Below are 26,593 nucleotides of genomic sequence, written 5' to 3'. Positions count from 1 at the left end.
ATGGAATTCGATTTGTTTTTATTAAAAATTAAATTTCGTCGGAAATCCGTCAGAAATTGTTTTTGATTAACGCTAATTAATTTATTTAAATAAATTAGGCAAATTTTGCGACGGATTTCTGACGGATTTGTGACAGTTTTGAATGAGTATAAAATYCGTCACAAATCCGTTGAAAAACCGTTTTAAATAATTTTAATTTTTTCCAAAAAATTTAGTGGGGGATTTGTTGGAGATCTGTGGCGAATATGAATAAAAGTTGACTTTATTTGACTTTTTTGGGATCCGTCGGGAATATTTCCGACGGAAATTCCGCCAGAAAAATCCGTCGGTGATACCCTTTTTTTAGTAGTGCTCGTCCCCGTCCTCATCCCCATCCTCATCCCGGGTTCAGAGGGGAACTCCCGTCCTCAACCGAAATGAGTGGACTGGGTTTCCCAATGAGTCAGAACCATTCTCATGCCTATTTGAAAGAAATGTCAACAAAGGTGAGTAGTACATAAATCCAAATGAACAACGCCAAACGTCCATACAACAACATCTCACAACTTCTCTCCACTAGATACATAAGGTTTTACTAGCAAGATGCAAACTAAACTCAAAAGCATCTACAATGGTTGTTTTCTATTGGTTATTCATGAGGTTCTCACAAGTTTCATAGTTTATAACTGATAATTTATAAAATATATATGAATTAGAATTAGAATTAAAATTAATTTAATAATAGATAATTAATAAATATGAAAAAGAAAGTGCTATGTTGTTTTCCTGTGTAAATGTTTGGTAAACGGTCTTGCAGACTCTTATTTTATCATTTTAGCATTGATGTGGCAAAAAAAACCAGTTTAAGGTTCTTATAAATCACTTCATTATGGATGTTCTCATACTTGATAAAGGTCATGCTTGGTTAGCCAAAGAAGATTAAGATGGCTTATAAGTTAATTTTTAAAAAAGCTATTTCTAGCTAACCAAAAATAACCTTATTTTCAGAGTATTTTATATTATCATTTAACTAACTTATCATTTATTTTCAGAGTATTTTATATTGTCCCAGCCCGATGGGACCGATATGATGATAACCGGGTATAGATTGGTCTTAGAAATTTTTTATAAGGATCAAAACCGATGCACCCTAATGGAACTAGAAATTTCAAATTTAAACTTTGGTATATAGGGCATTGGGCAAGAACAAGAAGCCATAATAGTTGGGCTTGGGCCTCATGGATGAAATTAAATATAAGACCAGCCCAGAATATAAACCTTGGGCCGGATGTATGAAAATAAATATACGCCCAGCCCAGAGTATAAACCTCCCTCCCTGATTGCAATACCCTAAAACCCTTCTCTCTCGGCATCCTGCAATTCTCTACCTGCAGAGACAAAATCACTGGTGGTTGTCGAAGGAGAGCTCAAGCGAGCTGCTACAATGGTGAAAGTGTCGAGAGTTGCAAGTAACAATGACAGTGCAAATAAGAAGAAGAAGAATAAGAAGAAGATAAATCCCAACGCCATAGCCATGAAAGTCAAAGCTCCAGCGGCAAAACCTAACCCCTTTGAAACCATTTGGTCTCGTCGCAAATTTGATATCCTTGGCAAGAAACGCAAAGGAGAGGAACGCCGTATTGGCCTCGCACGCACCCTCGCTATTGAGAAGGCAATAATCTCTATCTCTAGACATATGATCCCGCTGCAGATGATCTTTGTTGCTTAATATTCTTTCGCTTTCGGAGAAAGAGACCTTGCCGTTTCACGGAGATTTTAATTCACGAACGATTAGTTTTTTTTTTTTTTTTTAACTTATTGAGAAAAACTGATCGATGTGAATTAATATCTTTGTTGCATAATAACCAATTGCATTGCAGATTTGTTTTTTCTTTTGAAAAATGATAGGTTATAGTACTTCCCAAAACCAAAATTACATTCTAATTTGAGAGTATCACCTCAAATTTACCAACCGAATTGCATTTTTTAATCATATCGTTGTGAGCTACGGAATGTGGACTCTAATTCTTGTGGAAGATAGTTCGTTGGAAGATATATGACATGTTCTATTGACTTGTCTCCTTTCTTTTATCTGCTGATGCAAAATTTTCTTCTACTTGTATAAAACATTTACTATAGCTTAGGTTTGTGAAGCTTGAAATGTAAATTTGATTTGTTTGTTATGTGGCAAAAAGTACAGAGGAAGAAAACATTGCTGAAAGATTACGAGCAGAGTGGTAAGTCATCAGTGTTTGTGGATAAGCGAATTGGAGAGCAAAATGAGGAGCTTGGCGAGTTTGATAAGGCCATTCTCAGATCTCAAAGAGAAATGCGGGTAATTGTTTTTCTAATTGGATATTCATATTTCTTTTTATTTTATTTGATTATACAGAAATTTATAGAAGATAGATGGAAATATTCTTGTTACTTGGCTATAGGCTGAAATTGACAGCTTAGATGCGTTTTGGTTTGTATCATTTTTAATAGAATCATAAATTATGCAACATTTGACTTGTCGGAAATTAGTGTGCTTTATTAATAGGATTATGCACTTGGTGGTTATGGAGCAACTGAGTTTTGGGGAAAGAAAGGACAAACCAGTTTTTCATTTGTTAAGATTCCTGAATTCAAGTTACTGTTAGGACTTATATGTTGGTCAAAGATTGTTTTTTTGATTTAATCCAGTAGGTCCTAGTTTTCAGGAGTTTTTTGGTATCTTCCTTATTTGTTGCTTTTTCAGTTTTGCATTCTGTTTTGTATTCGGCTATAAAAGCCACAGAAGCTTGCTTTAATAAATCATCCCCTTCCATCAATTTCTTTGTGTGGTTTTTAAGTTTCCTTCATAACATTATATTCACTTTGTCAGAACGTAAACATAAACAATACATATAGGGATTATAAATAACAATGAATTGAACATTGAGTTGAGATTTAGATATATCTCCTTAAGAAAAAATCATCCCGTATTTGCCGGTGGAATCAGATGACGATATGTCTCCCAGGATACAACAACGTATACGCACCTTCGTCAATCGCGGCACCGATATGTGAAGTTCTTCGAACTCGATTATGTGCAACTCTCCTTTAACAATAGGACAACAACCAAAACATAATGCAGAAAAGCAGAGAAGAGAATCATACGTATAAAATGGAGGGAAAAAACACAAAAAATTACGGAGGGAAAATGCAGTATAAATAAGTGCCAAAACAGTTAAAAAGAAACCGACACAAAACTGTCAACCAACCAAAACTAAAATAATTTCCATTTAAATTAAAAAAAAAATATCCAACAATCCCCCACATAACTGGAAATTACAATGAAAACTAAAGACACTACTACAAAAGGAGAGGACAATGGAGAAGTTCTGCTTTGGGAATGATAGCAATTTTTCAACCTTAGTGAATAATCATCGAATTTACTCGGCTAGGTAGTATCATGATGTCTTGAACTACCCAGACTTCAATGTAAATCTAGACAACAACTAACACACAAAACATCTCCTCACATATTGAGTTCTATGGTTGTGTTCATTTCGGCCTTGAACAACCCTGGTTATTCATGAGTGAACTTGGAGAATGTAGCCTCTCCTCATTCGCCTAGAAACGGCCTCATTTCACACTCACTAGGCGATTTCTTATAAGGAGTATTCCTGCTATACCCCACTTATATTTCAAAGCTATAAGAATCGTTAAAAGCTTAGCTTATCCTCGCCATGCAGTTAACACTGTTTATCATCCTAAGAATGGGTTAGAGATTTAAATCTCACAATGTTGTCGTCGATTCAACTCGATTTGGTTGTCCCTTGGAACCTATTTCTTGGGATCTCCAATCTATTAGGTGGGGTTGCCATCAAGTTCCATCTTTCGTCATAGGCTTTAAAGTTTAAACCCATTCCTCTTGATGATTTGACAACTTTTTCACGTGACAAACCTTTTGTAAATGGATCCGCTAGATTGTCAGCTGACTTTACATAGTCAATAGAAATAATTCCATTTGTGAGCAGTTGTCTTATAGTTTTGTGTCGTCTTCGGATATGACGAGACTTATCGTTATACATACAACTTAATGCTCTCAATATTGCTGATTGATTATGGCAATGAATACATATGGCAAGCATGGGCTTTGGCCACATAGGTATATCTTCTAAAAAGTTTCGAAGCCACTCTGCCTCTTCACCCGCTTTATCTAAAGCAATAAATTCAGATTTCATTGTTGATCTAGCCAACAAAGTTTGTTTGGTAGATTTCCAGGATACAGCTGCACCACCAAGACAAAATACATAACCACTAGTTGATTTCGACTTCTTGGCGACTGATATCTAGTTGGCATCACTGTGACCTTCCAATACTGCTGGATATTTTCTATAGTGTAACCCATAACTTTGAGTATGACGTAAATAATTCAACACTTTAGTTATGCCTTTCCAATGATTACGTCCTGGATTACTTGTATAACGACCAAGTATATTCACAACATGTGCCATATTCGGTCTGGTACAATTAGTAATATACATTAAACTTCCAATTACTCTAGCATATTCTAATTGTAATATATTTTCACCGGTATTTTTACAAAGATGAAGATTGACATCTTCAGGACTCTTGGCAATTCCACTTGAATAATTCTTAAAACGTTCAAGTATTTTATTTGCATAATGTGATTGAGTTAAAGTATAACCTTCAGTGGTTTTTGTAACTTTAACTCCTAATATAACATCTGCAATGCCCATATATTTCATATCAAACTTACTACTAAGCATCTTCTTAGTAGCTTTGATGATAGCATCATTACTGCCAATAACGAGCATATCATCAACATATAGACAAACCAACACATATTCTTTTGGAGTGTCTTTGATGTAAACACATTTATCACTTTCATTTATTTTAAAACCATCCAACGTCATTGCTTTGTCAAATTTTTCATGCCATTGCTTAGGAGCTTGTTTTAATCTATACAAGGATTTTACAAGCCTACAAACCTTGTTTTCTTTCCCAGGAACAACATATCCTTCAGACTGGGACATATATATTTCCTCTTCTAAATCCCCATTTAGGAAAGCTGTTTTAACATCCATTTGGTGTATATCAAGATTGTGTAAAGCTGCAATAGCTATCAACATTCTAATTGATGTTATTCTCGTCATCGGAGAATAAGTGTCAAAGAAATCTAGACCTTCTTGTTGCTTAAATCCTTCAACTACAAGTCTGACTTTATATTTGTCAATTGAACCATCCGTTTTCAATTTTCGTTTGAAAATCCATTTGCATCCCAATGGTTTACTACCGGGAGGTAGATCAACTAACTCCCACGTATGGTTTTGCATAATGGAGTCTACTTCACTTTTCATTGCTTCCTTCCACAAAGGAGCATCAGGCATAGACATAGCTTCCATAAACGTTTGCGAATCATTTTCTAACAATAGAGTAGTTTGAAAATCAGGTCCAAATGATTTGGATATTCTAAACCATTTACTATGTCTAGGCTTGTCCATTTCACTAACCGAATTTTCAGAATTTTCAATCAATTTACTCAAATTTTCTTGATGTCTCGTGTGTTTGGAGTATGATGTATCTTTATATGGAATACATGCTCAAAAAGGAGGCATTTGTCGATTCCATTATTGTATTTTCATGAATATCTGGTATATCTGATTTGTATACCAAGAATCGGTAAGCTGAACTATTTTGCACGTACCCTATGAAAATACAATCAACGGTTTTAGGTCCAATGACAACCCGTTTGGGATTTGGAACCACCACTTTTGCCAAGCATCCCCATACTTTCATATATTTATATGAAGGTAATCGACCATTCCATAATTCATATGGAGTTTTTCCAATTTTCTTATGAGGTATTTTGTCGAGAATATAGTTAGCGGATAGAAGGGCTTCCCCCCACATGTTTTGGGGTATCCCGAAATCTAATAACAAGACATTCATCATTTCATTTGGAGTTCTATTTTTACGTTCGGCAGTACCATTCGATTGTGGCGAATAAGGAGCGGTAGTTTGATTTGGTCTAAGTAAAGGAAATGTTTCTTATAGTTTGGCTGTCAAGTCTCTGTCGTATATTTTGTAGGGCCGGGCGGGCCAATGTGGAATCATATGGTGTCCCATGCCACTGCTTTCTCGTTCTGTCGTAATAGGAAAAAAATAACATTTCTTAAGGGTGCCACTTTAATATTTCGTTATGTGTCTTATATTTCTCAAAACTTAACTTGTGACAAAAGTATGTTATGGCTGAAATGGTTTAGGTTGTCAGATTAAAGTTTTTCTTTGAAAAGGCTAGGGTTCAAATCCCGTTTTTAATTTTGGGTTTCTATAGCTTTTGTGCAAAATTGGAGGAAAGCGGCAATAAGAGGGGTCATACCCATGACCTTCACTTGCAAAAGCAAGAAACTAGCCAGACTTATCTAATATGAATTTTGTGGAAATTTTCTATTGGTTTCACCCTTATGGTCAATTTGTGCCACCATTTGAAAATTTTCTAGGTCGGTCTCTGTATTTTTGTCCATTTCGGGTAAAAAAGTAGTACTTGTTTTGTTTATTGTATTATATATTTTTGATTAATTTGTCTATAGTGATTGCTAATTTGTTTATCATATTTCTTATAGGTGAAACTTAGCAAGAAAAGCAAGTATAATTTATCTGATGGGGAAGAGGACGAGTTTGATATTGAAGATGGCAGTTTGTATCCTGAAAGGGATGATTTCGAGGATGAGGTACCATTTGACGAGGAGGAAGATGGGGAGGTTACAGAGGCTGAGAGTAAGTTTGTTGTTTGTTTACTTAAATAGGAATTAAATAACAGTTTGAAACTTGATGTGCACTTTTCATGATAAAAAAGTTAAGATTGCAACAGAAGATAGAATGGCCTGATTTAAAGCTATGAAGTTTCATAATTTAGGTGGTGAACGCTGGGCTTTCAAACATAACTTTCAGTTCAGTTAGAGTAATGTTTTCACTCAAAAAGATACAACTTTTAATAGAAGGCTTAATGATATTGTGTGCATTTTGTGGTGACCGTATGCATATGGGAACTCTTGTAAGGATCAACGTTATACAGCAGAGACATGGTTCTTGTGAATATCGTATAGAATAGATGATATTTGCGTTGGACAACTGTAGCAAATAATCTACACCAAAGCTTTGACATTCTACTAGAACATGGTTTTTTAAGTTATTCCAGTGTAGTGCTACTACTTTATTTGTTTCAATCAATTGTCATCCTATGACCATTGTAGGCCAGTGTCCATTTTAAAGGCCTACATAATTCTATGAAGCCATACAAGTAATTTAGCATTAAGAGTAGAAGGGATAATCGTAGGCGCTTGACAACTTACATTGGTTGGCCTCTTTATACAGCATTTTATTTTTGCACATGCATTAATCTTTCTCCTTTTCATTGGCATTGAGGGGGTATGGGAAGAGTCACACCTATGTATGAAACCTTGACGAACAATCTAACCCATAACTTCTGATGTAGCATTTGACTTGTTCAGAACGTTATGTGCTTCATGTGCTGATTGTTGTGTATTTTTGTATCTAGACAAGAATGTGATATAGTTATTCTGGAATTATATGGATAATGGATTAAATAAGTTGCATATTGGAACTTCTTATTAGTGATTTTGTAAAAATAAATTACAAGAAGTTGCCAGTTGCAGACTCTTGGGAATTGATTTTAAATGATGCAGTTGAGAGAATAATGTTCGGCGAATATTATTACATTATAGCTATCCATACACCTTAAATGGAAAGCGCATTGCGATGTTTCAGGTCCTAGATGTCCTAATGCTCCCACTGATGGGATATGTTACTGTATGGAAAGCTTTCAGTTATTTTATGGAAAAGAAGATATTTTGTTATTTTTAACCGCGATGAATCTAAACCGTCACCCAACTAAAAAAAGGGTATGCAACACCCTCTGGAGCGTCTCCCACCGCACCAGTCCTGCGGTCATCATGGGGGGAGAGAAATTGCATTCTCCCTAGCAACAGTCAGTTGATGCCCTGGATCGAAACCATTAAACAAAGATCTCTCATTTGATTACCTACCCCTTACCGCTAGGGCACATCAGCGGTGATAAATAAAGCCCTTGGCATGAGGTAGGAATATAAAGTTGTATCTAAGAACCCAAGTTGAGGAGTTGATGCATACCTTTCATTAATTTAAGGAGTGGATGTTTGAAGCATACCATGAAAGTAGGGAGATTATAGTTATATATTTCCTCTATTTCTTACGCATATGTTTGAGTCTGATAATTTTCTTGCCTTCTCAAATTTTATGAGTTGCTCTGGCTCGAGTTGTATTTTATCTGAAGTGTCTTCTGATGTAGAAAGTGTGTTGAAGGAGGCCATTTATGTCCTTGGGAACCCTGGGGAGTTTACCTCCTTATGTGTCGAAACCAGAACACAAACCGAGCAGAAATGCAAAAACACATCCCTAACCTAGAGTTCTAGACTGCCAGCTTGCCACCCCAACAACCTCTCTAACTCCCTCCTGCCCATCCACTCTAGCTACAAGTCCCTACATCTAGCCTACTACCCTATTATGTCGAGATGTGAATTGCACTAATTGGAGATGGTTGATATTTTTGTCTTATTGACGTGTCCAGATTTTAAATTGCACCCGTTACTTGGGGAATGTGATGATTTTTTTTAAAAACCCCATCAAATGATCACACTTTTAATCATCTGTATCACTAACACATGATTTTTTGCCTCTTTTTTGTTCTTCATTATCAAAGAAGTTAAAGAACAAACATATTATTTGATTAGGCTCCAAAGGAAGAGGAGGGGTTTTCACTCCTGAAGTTTGTCACTTGGCTATTTTGAAGCACTGACCATATGAAAAAATTGGGGATGCTGCCTTGTTTTTTAGTGTTAGATTGTTTTCGCATACATATGTGGGACAATACTTTACTTGTGAGAGAAAATGCATGCTTTAGTGGATTGATTTGGAAAGATTAACTAGTTGCTTGGTATCTGAAACCTTTTTTCTTATCTTTGTTTGCTTTAACATAATTCTCACTTTTTACAGAGAGGTCTGTCATCTTAAAACAGCTTAGTGCCCATGGCACCCCTGGTGCTCATGCAACGGGAATCGAAGGAGAAGAAAATGTGAGATGAGTTAAATTTCTTGAATGTTGATGTTTCATATCTGCATGTGTTTCACTTTTAAGCTATTGTTTCTTAGTCCTTGTTACTAAACACCAATTCTCTCCCAATTATGTATCTACTGCTGGATGCACACATGATAGCTGTAGATAAGATAAATGCACAATTCTCTGCAAAGCCAAAAATTGCTTTTGTGTGTTGTGCCTTCACACAGCCATCTCCTTTTGTATTTTCACTTTCTATAATTCTATTTACTTTGGTATTGGATCAGTGTTTGTGAAATGCCTTTGCTATGTCTCAACATATATTCCTTGTGCCTCACATACTGTGGTTCATTTTACTTTTATTTCTAGGCTGTAGGACATAGATACCTTGGAACCAAACTTGGTAATAGGCTGCACTAGCCTTTCTCTTGTATTAGTTTGAGATGTTTGACACCTTTAATATTTTCTCCTGGGTTTTTTTGTTGATACAGTGTCTTCTTTATTGCAGAGGCAGAAGACTAAAAAGGAGGTGTATGACGAGATAATATCCAAGAGCAAATTTTTCAAGGTGGTGATCATATAACTACTTTATGTTATTTTTTGAGCATTCTTTGATGGTTATTACTAATTTTTGTGCATAACATGGTTTCTATCCTTCCATTGCTGATATACTGCCAGGCGGAGAAAGCTAAGGACAAGGAAGAAAATGACCTGTTGATCAAAAAATTGGATGAACAATTTACGTCTGTGCAGTCCTCTTTGGCCCAACCTAACCAAATAAATGTTGTGAAAGATGTTACGAGCAAGAGCATTAATCATGTTATTTCCAGTAAAGTTGAACCTGATCAGGTATGATTTATCTCTGTAGATTTACACTTGCTAATTCTGAACATCTGGTCTTAGATTGGTAAATAGCTTGATTTATGAGGTGTTGCATCTAATTTCTCGAGTTTTGGCAGATGTCCATTTGATTTTTCACATTAAGAAGGCATTCTTTTTATGCTCTTTATTGGTTGTTAGTTTAAAATACGTAAATATGTTGTACACTCTGCAATAAGATATACCAGTAAATGCAAGCCTTTTTTAGCAGTTGTAGTTTTTTTGCATTAGATTTATCATTTAAAATACAATCAATGACTTGTAGGAGAAAGCTGATGCTTATGATAAACTACTCAATGAAATGGTGCTGGATATGCGTGCCCGTCCATCAAATAGGACAAAAACTCCTGAAGAACTTGCACAAGATGAAAAAGAGCGACTAGAGCAATTGGAGGTATGTTAATGTTCTTTTTCTTGTCCAAGTATGATGATTGGTTCAACTCATTGTATTGATTGTGGTTCTCACCATCCCCAGCGTGGTTTAGACAGAAGGCTGTCATCCTTTCTTGTCCCACCTATGTAAAGAACAGCAATTCTATAATAAGAATCAATTGCGGTCCTTTGCTTGTGACTGCTTGGCATTGGGTTTAAGAACCTTTTTTTGCTAATCTTTTATTCTACAAAGCCCACAATAGATATGAATCATGTAGTCATTATTCTGATTTATTATTACATAATCAAAAAAGAGCGCAATAGCTCTCTAGAAGTGTTAATGTTCCTTGTCCAAGTCCAATGATTGGTTCAACTCTCCGTATCTATTACAGTTCTCACTACCCCCATTGTGGTTCTTATTCTTTCTAGTTAATAATGTTTAGAAGCTTTCGGAGTATGTTGCATACATGACCTCCAGATGCTTCTGTAATTATGCCATCATTGAACTTACCTAAGTCCATCATATAGGTTCTTCTGTTGGTATTTAAGGGGTCCCTTGGATAGAAATGATGTATCCGATTGTCCGCGAGGAGATGGTTGCTATGCATGTATTACACATTGAGCATTGCAGTGAATACATAGTGTATTCCAGGATCTAGGCTTCCTAGTTTTTCTTGTATTCATTTCATTTGTCATTTTAATCCATCATATTGTTGTCTATAAACAAAATGGAAATACAAATAATTAAGAGAGTAGGCAATTGAGCAAAATATAAGAAGATAATTATCACTCCCACTTTCGTGGTGAGTCGTTTTTTTATAATTAGGTACTTTGCTATGATTTTCCCTTGAACAACAAACCACATATTTTGGCAACTAAGAATTAAAAGTGTGTGGGTAAAGTGGAATGTTGTGAAATTCTGTTATGGAATGTACTATGTGGAATAATTGTTTTTACCATGATGCGACATATAAAACAAAAAGTGCATAGTATCATCTGTCATGGTCGGACTTCTATTACATAATTGTCCAGAATTCTCCATTGTATTCTAAAACAATATCTTGTACATGGTGGTTCATGATTGCAGGAAGAGCGGCAGAAAAGGATGCATGCTGCTGATGACACAAGCGATGAGGATAATGATGATGATCAGGGAAATTCTGCCTCCAAGAAGCTGACTTCTATTTCTGGGGATGATCTTGGAGATTCCTTTGCTATTGATGAACCAAAAACCAAATTGGCCTGGATTGAACAGATGTTGAGAAAAGAAAATGAAATTGATGTTGATAGCGATGATGGTGAATCATCCGATGATGGTGATGATGATGATGGAGAGGAAGAAGATGATGATGAAGAGGGAGATGACTTGGCAAGTGACATGCCACAATCTCTAAAAGACTGGGAACAAAGTGATGATGATGATGATGATGATGATGACACCGACTTGGAGGAAAAAGCAGGAGAGGATGATGGTGTGAACTTGGAGGTAAAACCAAGGGACCATAAACAGGCTGTAAATACTAATGAACATGTGGATAATTTAGATGCTGAGAAAAAGGTTGCAAAGGTCAAACTTCCTGGGCCTCTACAAGGAGACCTTCCATATACAATTGAAGCTCCAAAAACCATGGATGACTTGTCTTCATTGTTGGAAAATCGTTCTGATAGCGAAATCATTGAAGCAATCAGGCGAATTCGTGCATTCAATGCAATCAAAGTTGCAGCAGAAAATCGGAAGAAAATCCAAGTATGATCTGCTACTGGTTTTAAGTTCATGTTTTGTATTGCATATCACTTGATTGACCTGAAGTGTCTTCTTAACTGGTATATGCATACAAATACAGTATAATATTATACATGAGGTAGTAGGCTTGTGTGATCACATAACATTTAGAGACTAATAGTTCTTTCCTGCCCTATGTGTAGTTTTCCATCTCACAAATCCCATTTCCCCTAATCTTGTTCTTGCTCATCATAGAAGTACGTAATTAATAAAGTAAAAGGATGCTGTTTACAAAAAGAAAAAAACAAAGTAAAAGGATATATTTTGAGGACATCTGGCATCGGCTAATGAGAGTTTGGCACACATATGGGAAACATATAAACAAAAAGTTTACTTTTAGGACAAGTGTCATTTTTTTCACCTTAGGCTTACTCTTTGTTCCAACTTTAACAAAATAATGATGGAATGAGTAGTCGAATAAATGTTTTCTTAAAGTGTGGTATTTATTTATTATTTCAGACTAGTTATTTGGTTATGTTGACATGTTAAAAAATAGTTGAAACTTGGTTTATGTAAATGCTTCTTTCAACTTCACATACTCATCAGTCATCATAATCAGTACTGATGTATGAAAATGCTCCTTTTTGCTTTTCTTTTTCAGGTATTCTATGGCCTACTACTGCAGTATTTTTCTGTTTCAGCAAATAAAAAGCCATTAAATTTTAGGTTGTTAAACTTACTTGTCAAGCCATTAATGGAAATGAGTATAGAAATCCCGTACTTTGCTGCCATTTGTGCTCGTCAGCGACTACTTCGAACTCGATCACTTTTTGCAGAGGATATCAAGAATTCAGGTTTATTTCATACATCTTTTCCATTTTGGATTTTTACTGCAATATCACATTAGTCTTCTTTTACTTTTGTTGCAGAAAAAAGCTGTTGGCCCTCTATGAAGACATTATTTCTCCTAAGGCTCTGGTCCATGATATTTCCTTGCTCAGATTTTCGTCATGTTGTTATGACCCCTGCAATATTATTGATGTGTGAATATCTGACACGATGCCCCATTATATCTGGCCGTGATGTGGCGATTGGCTCTTTCTTATGCTCTATGGTTCTTTCTGTAAGTGCTTTTCAATCCACTCTCAGGATAAGGAGCTGTTTATGCTAACTGTATTCTGAAGATAGCTTCCAAATATGATTATTCATTGTTGCCTTGCAACTCTATAGTATGAGTACTGCACTCAAGACCATCGATTTACCATAATACCACAAAGGATAAATAAGCATTAAAAGGATTAGGTTAGGTTAAAACCTAGTTTGTGGCAATAAATTTTTATATAAATGCATAGAGAATTACTTTCAAACCCCCTACATTATGGCATTAACTTTAAAGTGACCTCTAATTGGCGGAAGGACTTTTCAGGAGCCATAAAAGACTAAATTTCCCCTTCCAACAGATGGCTGCAACTGCGAGTGACAAAATAAATAACACTAATTTCTATAGTTTGTCATATAATTCTACAAAGGGGTAAGTGATATCAAGAATTTGGTTATCTCTTGATGATATAATCTATTCTTTTTATTCAGGAATACTATTTTGGATGCCTTCTTGGGTGGTTGTTGTGCTTTGATCATTTGTTGCTGATATTTATAACAATAGTGTACCTTTTGCCTTTCTTGCTTCCATAGTAAATGATTATGGTCTTACTATATAGGTCTGCAAGCAGTCAAGAAAATTCTGCCCCGAGGCCTTGGTGTTTCTGCGGACCTTGTTAGTGGCAGCTTTGGACAAAAAGTCTGAACCATCTCAAGACTCTGAGGTTTGTTTCACATGTCTCTTAGATCTGAAACAAATATTTGAACATGTTGATAAGAGAGATGCTTGTATTGTTGCTAACTTACAAAGTAAACCCTGTCGCAGTTATATCACCTAATGGAATTAAAAGCCCCAAAGCCTCTGCTGCATATACATGGTGCCGTAGATGAAATGAAGCCTCTGGATTTCCTTACGTTAATGGACTTACCAGATGACTGCCTTTATTTTAGTTCTGAAAATTTCAGGTTTGTAGTTCTTGCTGTTTATAGGATAACCGTATTCAGAACTTTGAGTTGGAGTCATTGGAAGATGAGAATGGATATTTAGTCCGGTGTATGTTTGATATGGCTATGTTTTTGTTCATGCACACAGTAAACCACTGGATTATGAACTTCATCTAGAATGAATTGTGAAATCATTTATGCATAGCCAACATTGATATAGAGTTGAGTCTTAATATTTGGGTCAAAATGTAAAATCATTGATACATAGTCATCGTTAATATTGGAGGGTCTCTAGCTCAGTTTTAATATTAACAAAAGATCTTTGAGTTTTAATATAGTCATTGTCAAATTGTTATCATGGTGTAATATAATTTTTGCATTTGTGGTATCATTGTCATTGCAATCTTTAGTGAAATTTGCTTTTATGCAGGGCGAGCATGCTTGTAACAGTAGTTGATACGCTACAAGGATATGCGAACATTTATGAAGAATTTAAATCATTTCCCGAGATATTCTTGCCAATTTCCAATTTACTAGTGGAACTAACAGCACAAGATCACATGCCTGTTGCATTAAAAGATAAACTGAGAGCTACTGCGCAGCAGATAGAGAAGAAAGCTGATGAACATCACATCTTACGTCGACCGTTGCAAATGCGGAAGCAAAAGCCGGTTCCTATTAAGTTACTTAATCCGAAGTTTGAGGAAAAGTAATTCTCTTATGTGATCATTGTCTTGATAACATTTCATAGTGAATGCTCTGCATGTCAATCTGGATTTGGCTTGTTGAACATCAATGATACTTTCTAAACTGACTGGCTGTCTTGTTTGTGGATTGTTTTTGACAGCTTTGTCAGCAATAGAGATTATGATCCTGATCGTCAACGGGCTGAGGATAGAAAGTTAAGGAAACTTGTAAAGCGTGAAGCTAAAGGGGCTGCTCGTGAGCTGCGGAAGGATAATTACTTCTTGGCTGAGGCAAAGGCTAGAGATAAGGCACGCCTAGAAGAAGAAAAGGCCGAGGAGTATGGGAGAGCTAGAGCTTTTCTTCAGGAACAAGAGCATGCATTCAAATCTGGACAACTTGGCAAGAACAAAAAGAGGAGGAAATAAAGTGTTCGTCCTCTGTTGTGTTGTGAATGATTTCTCACCTCAAGAAGTACAGTTATCTACTTCAGGTAAGAGACTTTCTATTATTAGCAAGCTTTTTGAAGCATCTTTATTTCAGTTTTGAGATTGCACAATTGAACAGCAGTTCTTCCAAATTGATTGTCTTCAAATATATTAATGGTTGAACTGAAATAGAACATGTTTTGGTGAAGGACTCATGCTATTAGACTATGAAAAGGATATTTACAAACTGCTAGTTTGGTTGAGATAGCACAATTGAATATATGTAGGTAGTTCTTGCACATCGGTTTCATTTTTTTGTTCTATGAATGGTTGAACCAAAAATAGAACTGGCTTCATTTTAGGACAAATGTTATTAGAATATGAAGAGAATGTGATCTAGGAACTCGGTTTGATCATAGGTTGGTCCAAAGGACGAGAGTTTCCTTTCTCAAATCTGTTCTCAGTTAAAACTTGTAAGAAACATAATATTTTTTCATCTGGTATGTGCTAATTTTTCCCTTATGTGGCCTTCTGTTTTTCCTGAATGTGTGTAATTATGCATGTGTGTGTGTGTCCACTGCACTGGTCTCTAGTCATTTGTTGATATTGTGCTTATGACTCTGGTTTCCATTCTGGTCATCTTCTCGATTTCCATAAACAATAATAAGGTCAACAGAAGTTTGATTGAATAGAAATTATAGCAAAGGCACATTTTACACTGGAATAAAGTGGCAGAATCATGGTTTTGTTGCTTTTTGAATGGTTCTTACTTTTTTGCTACAAGATAAATGGCTTCTCGATTTCTTAGCTCCTGCATGCTTGGATAAAGTGGTGTTTGTCACCCAACAAGAGCTGGTTTGATCAAGGTCGGGTAGCGTACTTTCTATAACAGTATTTGGCTTTGCTTCTGGATTTACAGAGAGAAGTCAGAATAGTATTATTGAATTGGAAATATTATGAATTTTAATAGTAGGGGTGATGGAATTATGAATAGATTTGGACTCATTTTTTTGTCATTAATATACAGTCATCTGCTGCTCTTTTCGACAATGGCCAGTGATATATTTATACACGCATATACATACAAATATTATACATGTAGGTGTGTGTGTGTAGGTGTGTGTACATATACTGCTAAACCTGTGTTCTTGTGCCTGGGTTCCGTAATCTGACATGTTAAATTGTTGACAGGCGGTTGCTGCTGGCATTGCTTCGAAGCTGTACCTTTTACATGACCCACTTCAGTTTTGTTTTATGGATCAGACCTCGGAGGCATGGTATCTCATTTGGAGGTAAATTTGGGTGTATTGTAGTATGAAATAGGTTAAGTTGGGATGAATTTTGGGAACTCTAGCCAAGGTAGATGATAGTTATATGCACATCCACAAGTTTTGACGTTATGCAAATGTAGCTATATACACCGAGTAATGTTATCTGATCATACCTTTTACAGGCACAAAACAAATGTCCTCTATCATTAGGTAGCTGCTGATGGTTATTGATCAGAATTCAGATTGGTTAAAATGACATAATGATGCTACCACAAAGAAGTCTGTATTTCAAGGTATTAAATAGTGTAAGGTGTGACGGCAAGACCAACCCTCAAGCCTTGGAAGCCATAACGAGGTTATGGCAGCAAATCTCTATATCATAAATATATATATATATATTGAATCAGTGATAATAAACAATTTAAATGAAGTTATATATTGAAAACTAACAAATAAGACATTAAAAAAATAAGTAAAATCAAATATCATAGTATTGCACTTTACACCATGATGTCTATCAGGCTTAACGTGGCGTGAGACACAAGCCTTGAGTCGTGGCCCACTATGGTGGATGTTGCGACGAGCCTTCTTGAACATAACTATTTCTTCCAATTTGTCTTTGAAAGAGTATTTTTATGTGTTTTTTGGGTTGCAGACTCTTTGCAAGTACGAAGAGCATATTTTGTAAAATAGTTCAGTGTAAACGTACTACAACTTATTTGTTAAATGGACTAACTCGGTTGGGGATGGTATGTATACTTTATCTCAAAAATTATGAACATCCTCTAATTGTATTTAACGCTAAACAATTCAATTCCATCCCCATATTAAAAAAATATTTAATAAGTAAAACTTTATTAATTTTAATTTCTTTTTTATGTATCGTACATTTTAATTTATTGAATTGTTGTAAAAACTAATTTGAAATTTAAGTCAAAGTGTAACAGTGAAAAGAATGTGTCAATAAAATTGATTTTTATTTTTTACAATCAAAAGATTTGGAAGACGATAGAAGTAAACCGGACAATAAAATCTTGGAGACATCAAGATTGGAAACCCCTATGGTATGGTACAAGATCGAACCATTAGAAGTTGACATTTTTGTTTGTAGGGTCCTTCAAAAAAGGATTACTAGTTTTTCAAAAGTTAAACGAAATAGAAATTCATCTCAACTCGATTCTACGTCCAATCTATAAAGACGCTACCAGAATTTTTGAACATTGGTTATTAGGTTGTGCTTTTTGCTAAAAAAGTTGTGGGAAACTATTTTTAAGTCATGGAATAACAACTGCACAGTTCCATCTTTTATCTCATATCTTCTCTTGTTCGATGGAGGTAACCATGTCGTGGTTTCTTTGAAAGGTTTATGGCAATCAGTCCTTTAGACCACAACTTACATCATATGGAGAAATAGGAACACCCGTGTTTTCAAGGGAGCTGGTTTAAATGAAGATTTATTTGGGTTGGTTCAAACTTGCTCATTTAATTGGATCTTGTCAAGGTTCATCAATTTCTCCAAAAACTGTGTTTCGCAATGCGTTGCAATTTGATCTTTTAGCCTGTTGCTTTAATTCTTATTTTGTTGGCTGTTCTTTGTTGTCTTTCGGTCGTTTTCTCAGTTTTATGAGGTCTTAGGTGGTACTGTTGTTTACATGATTCCTGTGGATCCTCTTGTTTGTTCTTGTTTAATTGTTTTTAATTTTAACTAAGGGAACGTTTATCAAACACTTACTTGGGTAAATACTTACCAAGTTACATTATCTTACCCAATGAATATGATAAGAACCAAGAATCTTACCCGTTAAGAGCGTGACAAGAACCAAGAGTCTTACCTGGTAAGTGAGGACAACGACTCTTACTACGGTAAGCGCTTACCGGGTAAATTGTTGCATACAATGTCGTTTTGATGGACTAAAATCTTATCCACCAAGTAAATAATAATGTTAAATTTTACCGATAAGCGCTTACCGAGTAAGCGTTTGGTAAACGGCCCTTAAATGATTATTTAAATATGCAATTAATAAAAATTACAAGTCTAACAAACTCTTGCAATGTTTTATTTTGGGCCTATTTTGAAATATTAAGCAAAAACTATCGGGTGATTTTTCCTATGCTCGATCAAAAGCACCCAATTTTCACGTCACTGCGCCAATAAAAACTCGACACGTAAGCATTTTTCTTTTCTCAAAACTTCCACGAAGGTCGAGTTATATCATCTTCAGCGTTTGAGAAGACTCCCCAAGTCCACGCGGATCTTCTATGGCTTACGTCGAACGAGGTACGCTTCAATCGCAATCTCTTCCTCAATTGCTTTTGTTGATTTCGGAAATCGAAGTTATTTGGTTATTGAATGTATATTTCATATATTGAGCTTCATATACGTTGTTTTCTATGGCTGTATTTAACCTGAAAGGTTTAAAAATTTGTAAAACTCAAGTTTCCATGGTGATTAGATGAATTTGAAGTTGAAATCGTTGTTATTGGATTCTGGAGTTTCTATATATGGAAGAATTGAGACTCTTTTGGAGCATCTGATTTGATAATTTGGGTTATACTCCTTTGACCATCTACAGCTTATTTGGGGATGGAGCACTAGATATCATAAAAAGGATGTATTATGTGGTAAATATCAGAAGAATTATGAGCATTTACGGCGACTTTATTTGCTATCATTGAATGTTGTATTAGTATCTGATCTCCCTAAACCCTAATTTTTAGGTTCAAGAACTAATACCGAGTGAATTGGGATATAATTGGAGCTAGCTAGTGATATGTTGCTTATGGTGTTGCTTTGTTTTCATTTATTAACTAGGTGTTGTGAAATCCAAGCGATCGATATGGCGACTGAAAACAGTAACTGATTTCTTTTTGGCAATCATTAATTACTTCCAAGTCTTCTTCATGACTTTGTTTTCGGTAATATAAGCTTTTCCTTTCCATAACCATCTCATTAAGTAATGTTTTCTTTCATACAACAATCATCGTCCTTTCTTCCTTCCTTCCACTTATAGATGGAAAAATCTGATGATTATAAGAAAAGCTCCAGTAGCAGCAAGAAGTGGGGAGGTGGTGGTGGCAGTGGCGGTGGCGGGGGTGGCGGCCCATATCGTGGTGGTCTACGTGGCCTTGACCACGTTAGAGGCATCGACCACAGTAAGTTATAATTTCATTAGCATTTGTTTACCAAATGCTTAACAAGTGTCATCACTTCACCATGTGAGCACGGTAAGGAGCGAGAATCTTACCTGCTAAGATGCATACCAATGACCAAAAATCTTACCCGGTAACTGAGAGAGAACAACTCTTACCCGGTAAGCTATTACCGGGTAAAAGACATTTATCAACAATCTATTTTAATGGCCGAAAACGTTATCCAATAAGGTAAGTGAATGTGGTAACACTTGGTAAACACTTACCCGGTATGCCTTTGGTAAATGTCCCCTAAGTTTTCGATAGCCTTTCTCTATTTTAAAAACTTAACAATGTTATTAATTGGCTCTTTCTCCAGACGCCCCTCCAGCCTGTGGATCTTGCTGTGGAGGCTAAAACGCTGTATAGCCGAAACAGAAGTGTACAAGTACGTTTTGGAAATGACTTAATGGGATTAATAGTGTGTGTGATTTATTCGATAAGCTAAGACATATGTGTTTGGTTATGACTTATTTCTAAAAGGTTACATCTTCTCTAATGCCATTTACATTTTAAGGATGTTAAACTTTAATTGATGGGAATCGGGTCTCCCATCTCCCTCGTTATCACAAGATAAATGAATCGTTACCATCCTTTCTAGTCTAATGACCCTAAATGGTTGTTTTACATTAGGGAAAATTGCACAAAAATGAAACCAACTTTCACCTGATTTCTATTTTGGGGAACCAACTTTCAAAATTATTATTTTAGGGAACCAACTTTCACTTGATTTTTATTTTGGGAAACCAACTTTCACCTGATTCCTATTTTGGGGAACCAACTTTCAAAATGGTCATTTTGGGGAACCAACTTTCAAAATCGTCATTTTGGGGAACCAACTTTCACCTGATTCCTATTTTGGGGAACCAACTTTCAAAATCGTCATTTTGGGGAACCAACTTGCATCTGATTCCTATTTTGGGAAACCAACTTGCAAAATAATTATTGAAAAATAACTAAAATTCATTTCTTTTTAAAAATTAATGCAATAAAATCTATTTTTCATTTCAAATCTCGTTTTTTAAATTCAGATATCAAATTGAAGATTTTTCGAGAAAATCCAAATTACCACGATAAAAATTGTTTTTTACTAATGCAATAAAAAAATCAATTTAATAGAAAAAAATTAATTGATGCAATAAAAAATAAATATTAAATATCACATTCAAGATTTTTATATCTAACCAATCTGTGTCAATATTAAAGTTTAAATCAAATTTGACAAATCCAACCAAAAGTTTGATAGAGACCCTTAAATTATCTGTTACATGTTCAACAGATCAATCAGACCTTTAAATAAACAAAAAGTTCGATAAAGACCCCTAAATGACGATTTTAAAAGTTGGTTCCCCAAAATAGGAATCAGGTGATAGTTGGTTTCATTTTGGTGTAATTTTCCCATTTTTCTATAATTATTTTGCAAGTTAGTTCCCTAAAATAGGAATTAGGTGCAAGTTGGTTCCCAAAATGATGATTTTGAAAGTTGGTTCCCCAAAATGAAAATCAGGTGAAAGTTGGTTCCCCAAAATGATGATTTTGAAAGTTCGTTCCCCAAAATAAGAATCATGTGAAAGTTGGTTTCATTTTGATGCAATTTTCCCTTTACATTAATTCCAACAAATCCAAATCTCTCAAAAACCGAATTCCAATTCTCCCAAAAGATTTCATTGATCTGCAAACCAAACAGTTGTTAATATTGCACCATAATTCATTAATACCTCGAAACATAACACCTTTCCATCACAAAAACAAAACAAAAAAAAAAAAAAATTATTTCTTGCGCAACTCCTCACGCATAAATGACTCTCGGACGTAGGAGTCTGCGTTGTTCTGGAACCCCATTTTCTTCACCTGTTTTCTTGCTTTTCCAAAAACTTGCCACCTGTCCACAAAATTTACATTTATGATATAAACACATTAAATTACACGGGTTAAGACCCTTTTTCTAGGTTTAAATTCAGACGCTACCAAAGCTTTTATGGTTATAGAGATTGAACTGCGATGAATCAGCCCATTCATGGTAATCCAAGGATTACCGATGCAGACAAACTGATTCGAATACCCATACTTACAAGACACATATACAAAAGGCAAGAATTTGTTTGAAAAAGGTATAAACTAAAAGTATTAAGTAGGTAGGTGTAGGTGTAGGTGTAGGTGTAGGTTGGTTAGTGTTTAATTATGGATTGCATGAAAAACACAAATGGGATGTTGGAAATATGCGAAGTGTTGGTTGAAAAGAAGAGGGTATTGGATACCAATATATTCCTGTAAAAATGCAGTGGCGGTCGTCTACTATTGACGCCATTTGATTCTACCAGATTTTCTTGTTTAAAAATTCAGTAGAAAATTAAAAAAAAAATCATTTTTTCTTTAAAATCTTACATTTAATTTCAACTGTTTTTTTTTTCAACATTATTTATATTATCAAAATATTTAACATCTTAAATCATCGATGGAAATAATACAACATTTTCTATTAAAGCTAAAAGTCTACCAAAAATACTCAACTTTGAAAAAACAAATAAAAAATTCTCTAGATGATAAAACTACGATGTGGTTTTAAAATTGTGATTTTCGTTTTTATAATTTATTATTGTTTTTGTTCCTGAGATTAAGGGGACGTTTACCAAACACTTATCCAGTAAACACTTATGGGTAAAGTTTAACATTATCATTTACTTACCGGGTAAGATTTTAGTCCACCAAAACGGTATCGTATGCAACAATTTACCCGGTAAGCTCTTACCATGGTAAGAGTCGTCGCTCTCACTTACCGGGTAAGACTCTTGGTCCATATCTTGTTCTTACCGGGTAAGAATCTTGATCTTTACCATATTCATCCGGTAAAATAATGTGACTTGGTGTTCACTTACCTGAGTAAGCGTTTGATAAACGGCCCCTAAATATGTTAGAATTCTTCCATTAATTTAAAGGTATTTTAGTCTTTTTGATTATTATTTTTTTGATTTTTTTGTGTTTTTGATTTAATAAAACTATATTTTTTAACAAAGAAGTTAATAGATGAAAAGAATTATATTATTCTAATATTGTTTACCATGTCGAAGCTCTCTTCCATGTCCTTCCTTTTTTTTGTCATTAAAAAAAATCAATATTGTTTATTATAAAATAATTAAAATATTTTTAGTATAACTACTTTTTTTTTATATTCTTCATTATATTTTAGTTTTTTTAAGTTTGATTTACAGGACTAACATCGTTTATATGCAAGCCATTGAATACTCCTTACATAAGAATATATTTTTTCTTATTTTTTTCCTTTAAAAATATTAATCATTTAGTCTCTAATGAATAAATAAAATAAAATACTATCATGTGAGGGGTACTCAACAACTTACACTTAAATGATGTTACTAATGGAAATCAAATTGAGAAGAAACTAAAACTATAATGACCAAAAATATGAAAATTATATAATTACTTTATCATAAATAATAACAAAATAGTATCACTTTTTTATGTATTAATCCTTTTATCAAAAAATATATAGTTTGATTAAATAAAAAAGACTAAAATAACAAAAAAGAAATTTAATAAACAAAAAAATTCAAAAAGATTAAAATACCTCTAAGTTAAATGAAAGATTTTAATAGATTTAATTTCAAGGACAAAATTAGCAACAAATTACAGGGACGAAAATCAAAAAAAATTCACAAACTACAGGGACGAAAATCATAGTTTACTTTTTGTTGTTAGACAGTTGTTTAATGATTAAGAGGTCAGAATGATTAAGAGGCTTTCATGATATCGTGAAAAATGAAATATAATTGTTTAAAATGAAATTAGAGTGATTAATGGTTGAGGGATGTACATGATACAAAACCATTCAGATGGTTCTTTTTCCTTTTTAACTAGCTCCATAATATTACGGACTTGGATATTGTGCAAGTAGTGACATTTGGGTAAACCCGTAAAGAAATGATTAGGAGACCAATTTGGACGTGAAAAATGATCATTTTAGTCAATTTTCCCTTGCACACGTATTAAAGTTGATGACAATGTAACGATTAATATGACGAAATGCAATTTTCCTTGGCAAAAAGAACCAGCATTAAGGTTATTGTCACACATTCAAAATAAAACTACATACGAGTTATATTTAAAGAGCCCGAAAAATGATCTGAACACCGGAGTTCGGACGAAGTGTGATACGATGAAGTGGTGCATGAACGTAGTTTGGGGATCGGCAGAATCTGTAACGTTGCAAGATCTTCGAGAGGGCGGTTTTAGCTTCGTTTATTCCAAAACTAGAGCCCACGCAGTTTCGAGGTCCATAACCGAAAGGTAGAAATGCTTCTGGATTGTCGTTAGTCGCTTTCACAATCCCATCGGAAAATCTATCGGGTTTGAAGAGATGAGCCTCTTGTCCCCATATTTTGGGATCATGATGAAGAGCCAATGCTGGTATTTGCAGATTTATATTTGCAGGAAGATTCAGATTTCCAACTTTCATTTCCCTCCCAACTCTTCTGGTTATAGCAATTCCAGGTGGGTATAGTCTTAATGTCTCATTGATGATCATCCCCATCTGTAATAAGACACCACACAAAATCGGCTTAATAGAATGTCTTAATAGACTGTTGTACATTGTTTAAGTTACTACCAAACAGTGATGTATAGGTGACAAAATAAGGTGTTAGTACTGTTAAGTTCATGAAGTTACTAGCAAACATGCACTTGGACATGTCTGATATCCTATAAAACCGATTTTGTTTAGGGAAATTGTTAACGAGATCAATAAGCTTACTGTCTTGAGTCTTGCAATGCCTTCTGAAGTTGGGTTTTCGTTACCGAATACTTGCCGCACCTCTTCTCGTGCCTTCTCTTGCCATTCGGTATGGATGGCGAGAAGAAGAGTCGCCCACGAGAGCAAAAGCGAGACCGTTCCATGCCCAGCAGCGTAAAACGTTTTGCAGTCGTCGATAATATCCTGTGTGGAAAGCTTGAAATTTTCATGGATGTCATGATGAGATTTCAGAAGTAGTCCAAGATAATCATTTCTGGAGTCGTCTTCATCCATCGTCTTCTCTCGGCTTGATATCATCTGCATAATGAGATCGCGAATGCCCGCTTGCAGCTTATCAGATTCTACATCGTCTTTATCTTTAAAGATCTTCCTGTGAAGTTTAAAAACGGTTTAGACTGTCACATCAGCTAGACTTGAACCATTTCTTTTCAATATATGTCTGATTGATGATACGAAAGGTAGGTCGGTTAAATTTACCCGAATCCAGGAAGCCTGATTCTGTACGAGTTCTTGGAAGCTATCATGGTCAACTCCCCAAGCTTTTGGAAAACTTGTTTCCCCTCTTCGTAGCTACTGCCGAAGGCGGTTCGAGAAATGACTTCTGATGTCAAAATTCTGAACTCTTCGTAGACGTCCATCTCTTCGTTTCCGGCTTCTTTCCACCGTGTTAGCATCATGTCGACACTTTGAACCATCGCCGGAACCATGTTCTGCAGCCAAACGAACAAGAAAAATGACTTCATTGTCGCACTACAACAAAATCAACTTTATAAAACGTCATACATGACTTTTCATTTCAAAATATATTAAAAAACGTTCTATTAACTTATTGTAACACGTTTATATATATATGATTCGAACGAACTTACTTTCAATCTTTCGGCATGGAAAGCATGATTCGCGATCTTTCGTTGTTTCGCCCATTTATCACCTTCAGACGAAATCAGACCTTCTCCAACGATCTTCTTCATAATCGGCCCCATATCTTGTTTCCCCATCGAAATCTCTCGATTACTCATTATTTCCTTGAGGATCACAGGTTCAGTAACAACCAACATAGCTTCTGGACCATGCCAATACACGAAATTCTTACCTGCATCGACAAAAACGTCTTAAAACCTGCATAAATCATAAACCAACGACGAGAATAACACCAACCATATATGCGGAACCATGAATCGATATGAGGTTGAACCCGTGGAAATATGTAATGCGATGTGTCCATGGGAAAGCTCATGGATTTCTTCCTCATGTTGGATATTTCTTTGGTGTTGCCATGGATGAAACTATACGGAGGTCCGTGAATTCCTTGTGGGCTTAATACACGCTTTATGTTCATCTGAATCCACCAAAATTTGTGAAGGAATTTGAAGAGAAGTAGGAGGGTTACAGAGCATAGTATGGCTATAAAGATTCCCAGAAAAGTTGCCATTCTGGTAATGCAATTACATGATGTTGAGTTTGGGGATTTATAGAGAAATCAAGTGAAACACCCCAAAGCAACGGTCTGAACCAATAAGTTCGAAAGATATGTTTGGCTTTTTTTGTTGGCATTTAGCCATTTGGCTTGTGTTCTTGTTGGCTTAATGGTTTTCTTGGAAAGATCAGATGACACATTGTTGGTGCTGATTTTGATGCTTAATGAGCTTATTTAATATGGACAAATGACGTAAATGTAACACCAGCTTGATCTTGACAGAATTCCTACTACTATTGTCAAATCCAGGCTAATTGACATTATTTCTTTTTTATTTATTTATTAAAACCGGGATCGAGAGCGTGAGTATGATGATGACGGAAAAGAACGGGTAATATAGAAAAGCAAGCATTGATCAGCATACGAGTATCGTGTAAGAACGAAGATACATTTGGATTCCGGTTATTTGTGGAATGATTCCGTAAGAATGACTAACATGTCGGGTCGGATTGGATTGGGTTCGGTTCTGTTCGGTTGGATTGTAACTTGTAAGCTATTGTTTGTTATAGAAGAAAACTACAAACAAGAAAGACTACATGATTATAATCTCCTCCTCTCGCCACTTCCGCCAACCCAAAATCCATTCACATGAGCCAAAATGTGCATGCAAAGACCGAAAAAACCAAATAGGACCGGAGAAAACTAGACTTGAACGATTATGTTTGGTTCTAGCT

General features: G+C 35.3%; 3 protein-coding genes across 4 annotated transcripts; 2 read left to right on the top strand and 1 right to left on the bottom strand.

Moving 5' to 3' along the window:
* Nucleotides 1–1,356: 1,356 nt before the first annotated feature.
* LOC112525235 (nucleolar protein 14) lies at nt 1,357–16,748 on the top strand. Of its 2 annotated transcripts, none has more exons than XM_025135273.1 (15): nt 1,357–1,651; nt 2,180–2,314; nt 6,597–6,750; nt 9,025–9,104; nt 9,594–9,653; nt 9,764–9,934; nt 10,230–10,358; nt 11,424–12,083; nt 12,721–12,913; nt 12,989–13,182; nt 13,790–13,882; nt 13,984–14,123; nt 14,533–14,811; nt 14,950–15,279; nt 16,406–16,748. In XM_025135273.1, the coding sequence occupies exons 1-14, from the start codon at nt 1,424–1,426 to the stop codon at nt 15,212–15,214; spliced, it is 2,781 nt and encodes a 926-aa protein (XP_024991041.1). In that variant the 5' UTR covers nt 1,357–1,423; the 3' UTR covers nt 15,215–15,279; nt 16,406–16,748. The 2 variants fall into 2 exon arrangements, with proteins under 2 accessions (XP_024991041.1, XP_024991040.1); XM_025135272.1 differs by having other exon boundaries at nt 13,778–13,882; nt 16,406–16,747.
* Nucleotides 16,749–18,677: 1,929 nt separating this feature from the next.
* Nucleotides 18,678–20,210, top strand: LOC112525415 (selenoprotein K). The gene is made up of 4 exons (XM_025135539.1): nt 18,678–18,763; nt 19,298–19,401; nt 19,497–19,638; nt 19,994–20,210. Exons 1-4 carry the CDS (start codon nt 18,745–18,747, stop codon nt 20,029–20,031), a joined length of 303 nt encoding a protein of 100 aa, XP_024991307.1. The 5' UTR covers nt 18,678–18,744; the 3' UTR covers nt 20,032–20,210.
* Nucleotides 20,211–23,794: 3,584 nt separating this feature from the next.
* LOC112524089 (cytochrome P450 CYP749A22-like) lies at nt 23,795–25,874 on the bottom strand. The gene is made up of 5 exons (XM_025133733.1): nt 25,601–25,874; nt 25,312–25,535; nt 24,920–25,152; nt 24,443–24,812; nt 23,795–24,223 (listed from the first exon to the last, which is right to left on the bottom strand). Exons 1-5 carry the CDS (start codon nt 25,872–25,874, stop codon nt 23,795–23,797), a joined length of 1,530 nt encoding a protein of 509 aa, XP_024989501.1.
* Nucleotides 25,875–26,593: the final 719 nt, after the last annotated feature.

This window comes from Cynara cardunculus (genome assembly GCF_001531365.2).
Source record: "Cynara cardunculus var. scolymus isolate 2C chromosome LG 13, CcrdV1, whole genome shotgun sequence".
Lineage (NCBI taxonomy): Eukaryota > Viridiplantae > Streptophyta > Magnoliopsida > Asterales > Asteraceae > Cynara > Cynara cardunculus.
Note: the sequence above shows the minus strand (reverse complement) of the source record. Positions and strands in the feature narration are given on the sequence as shown.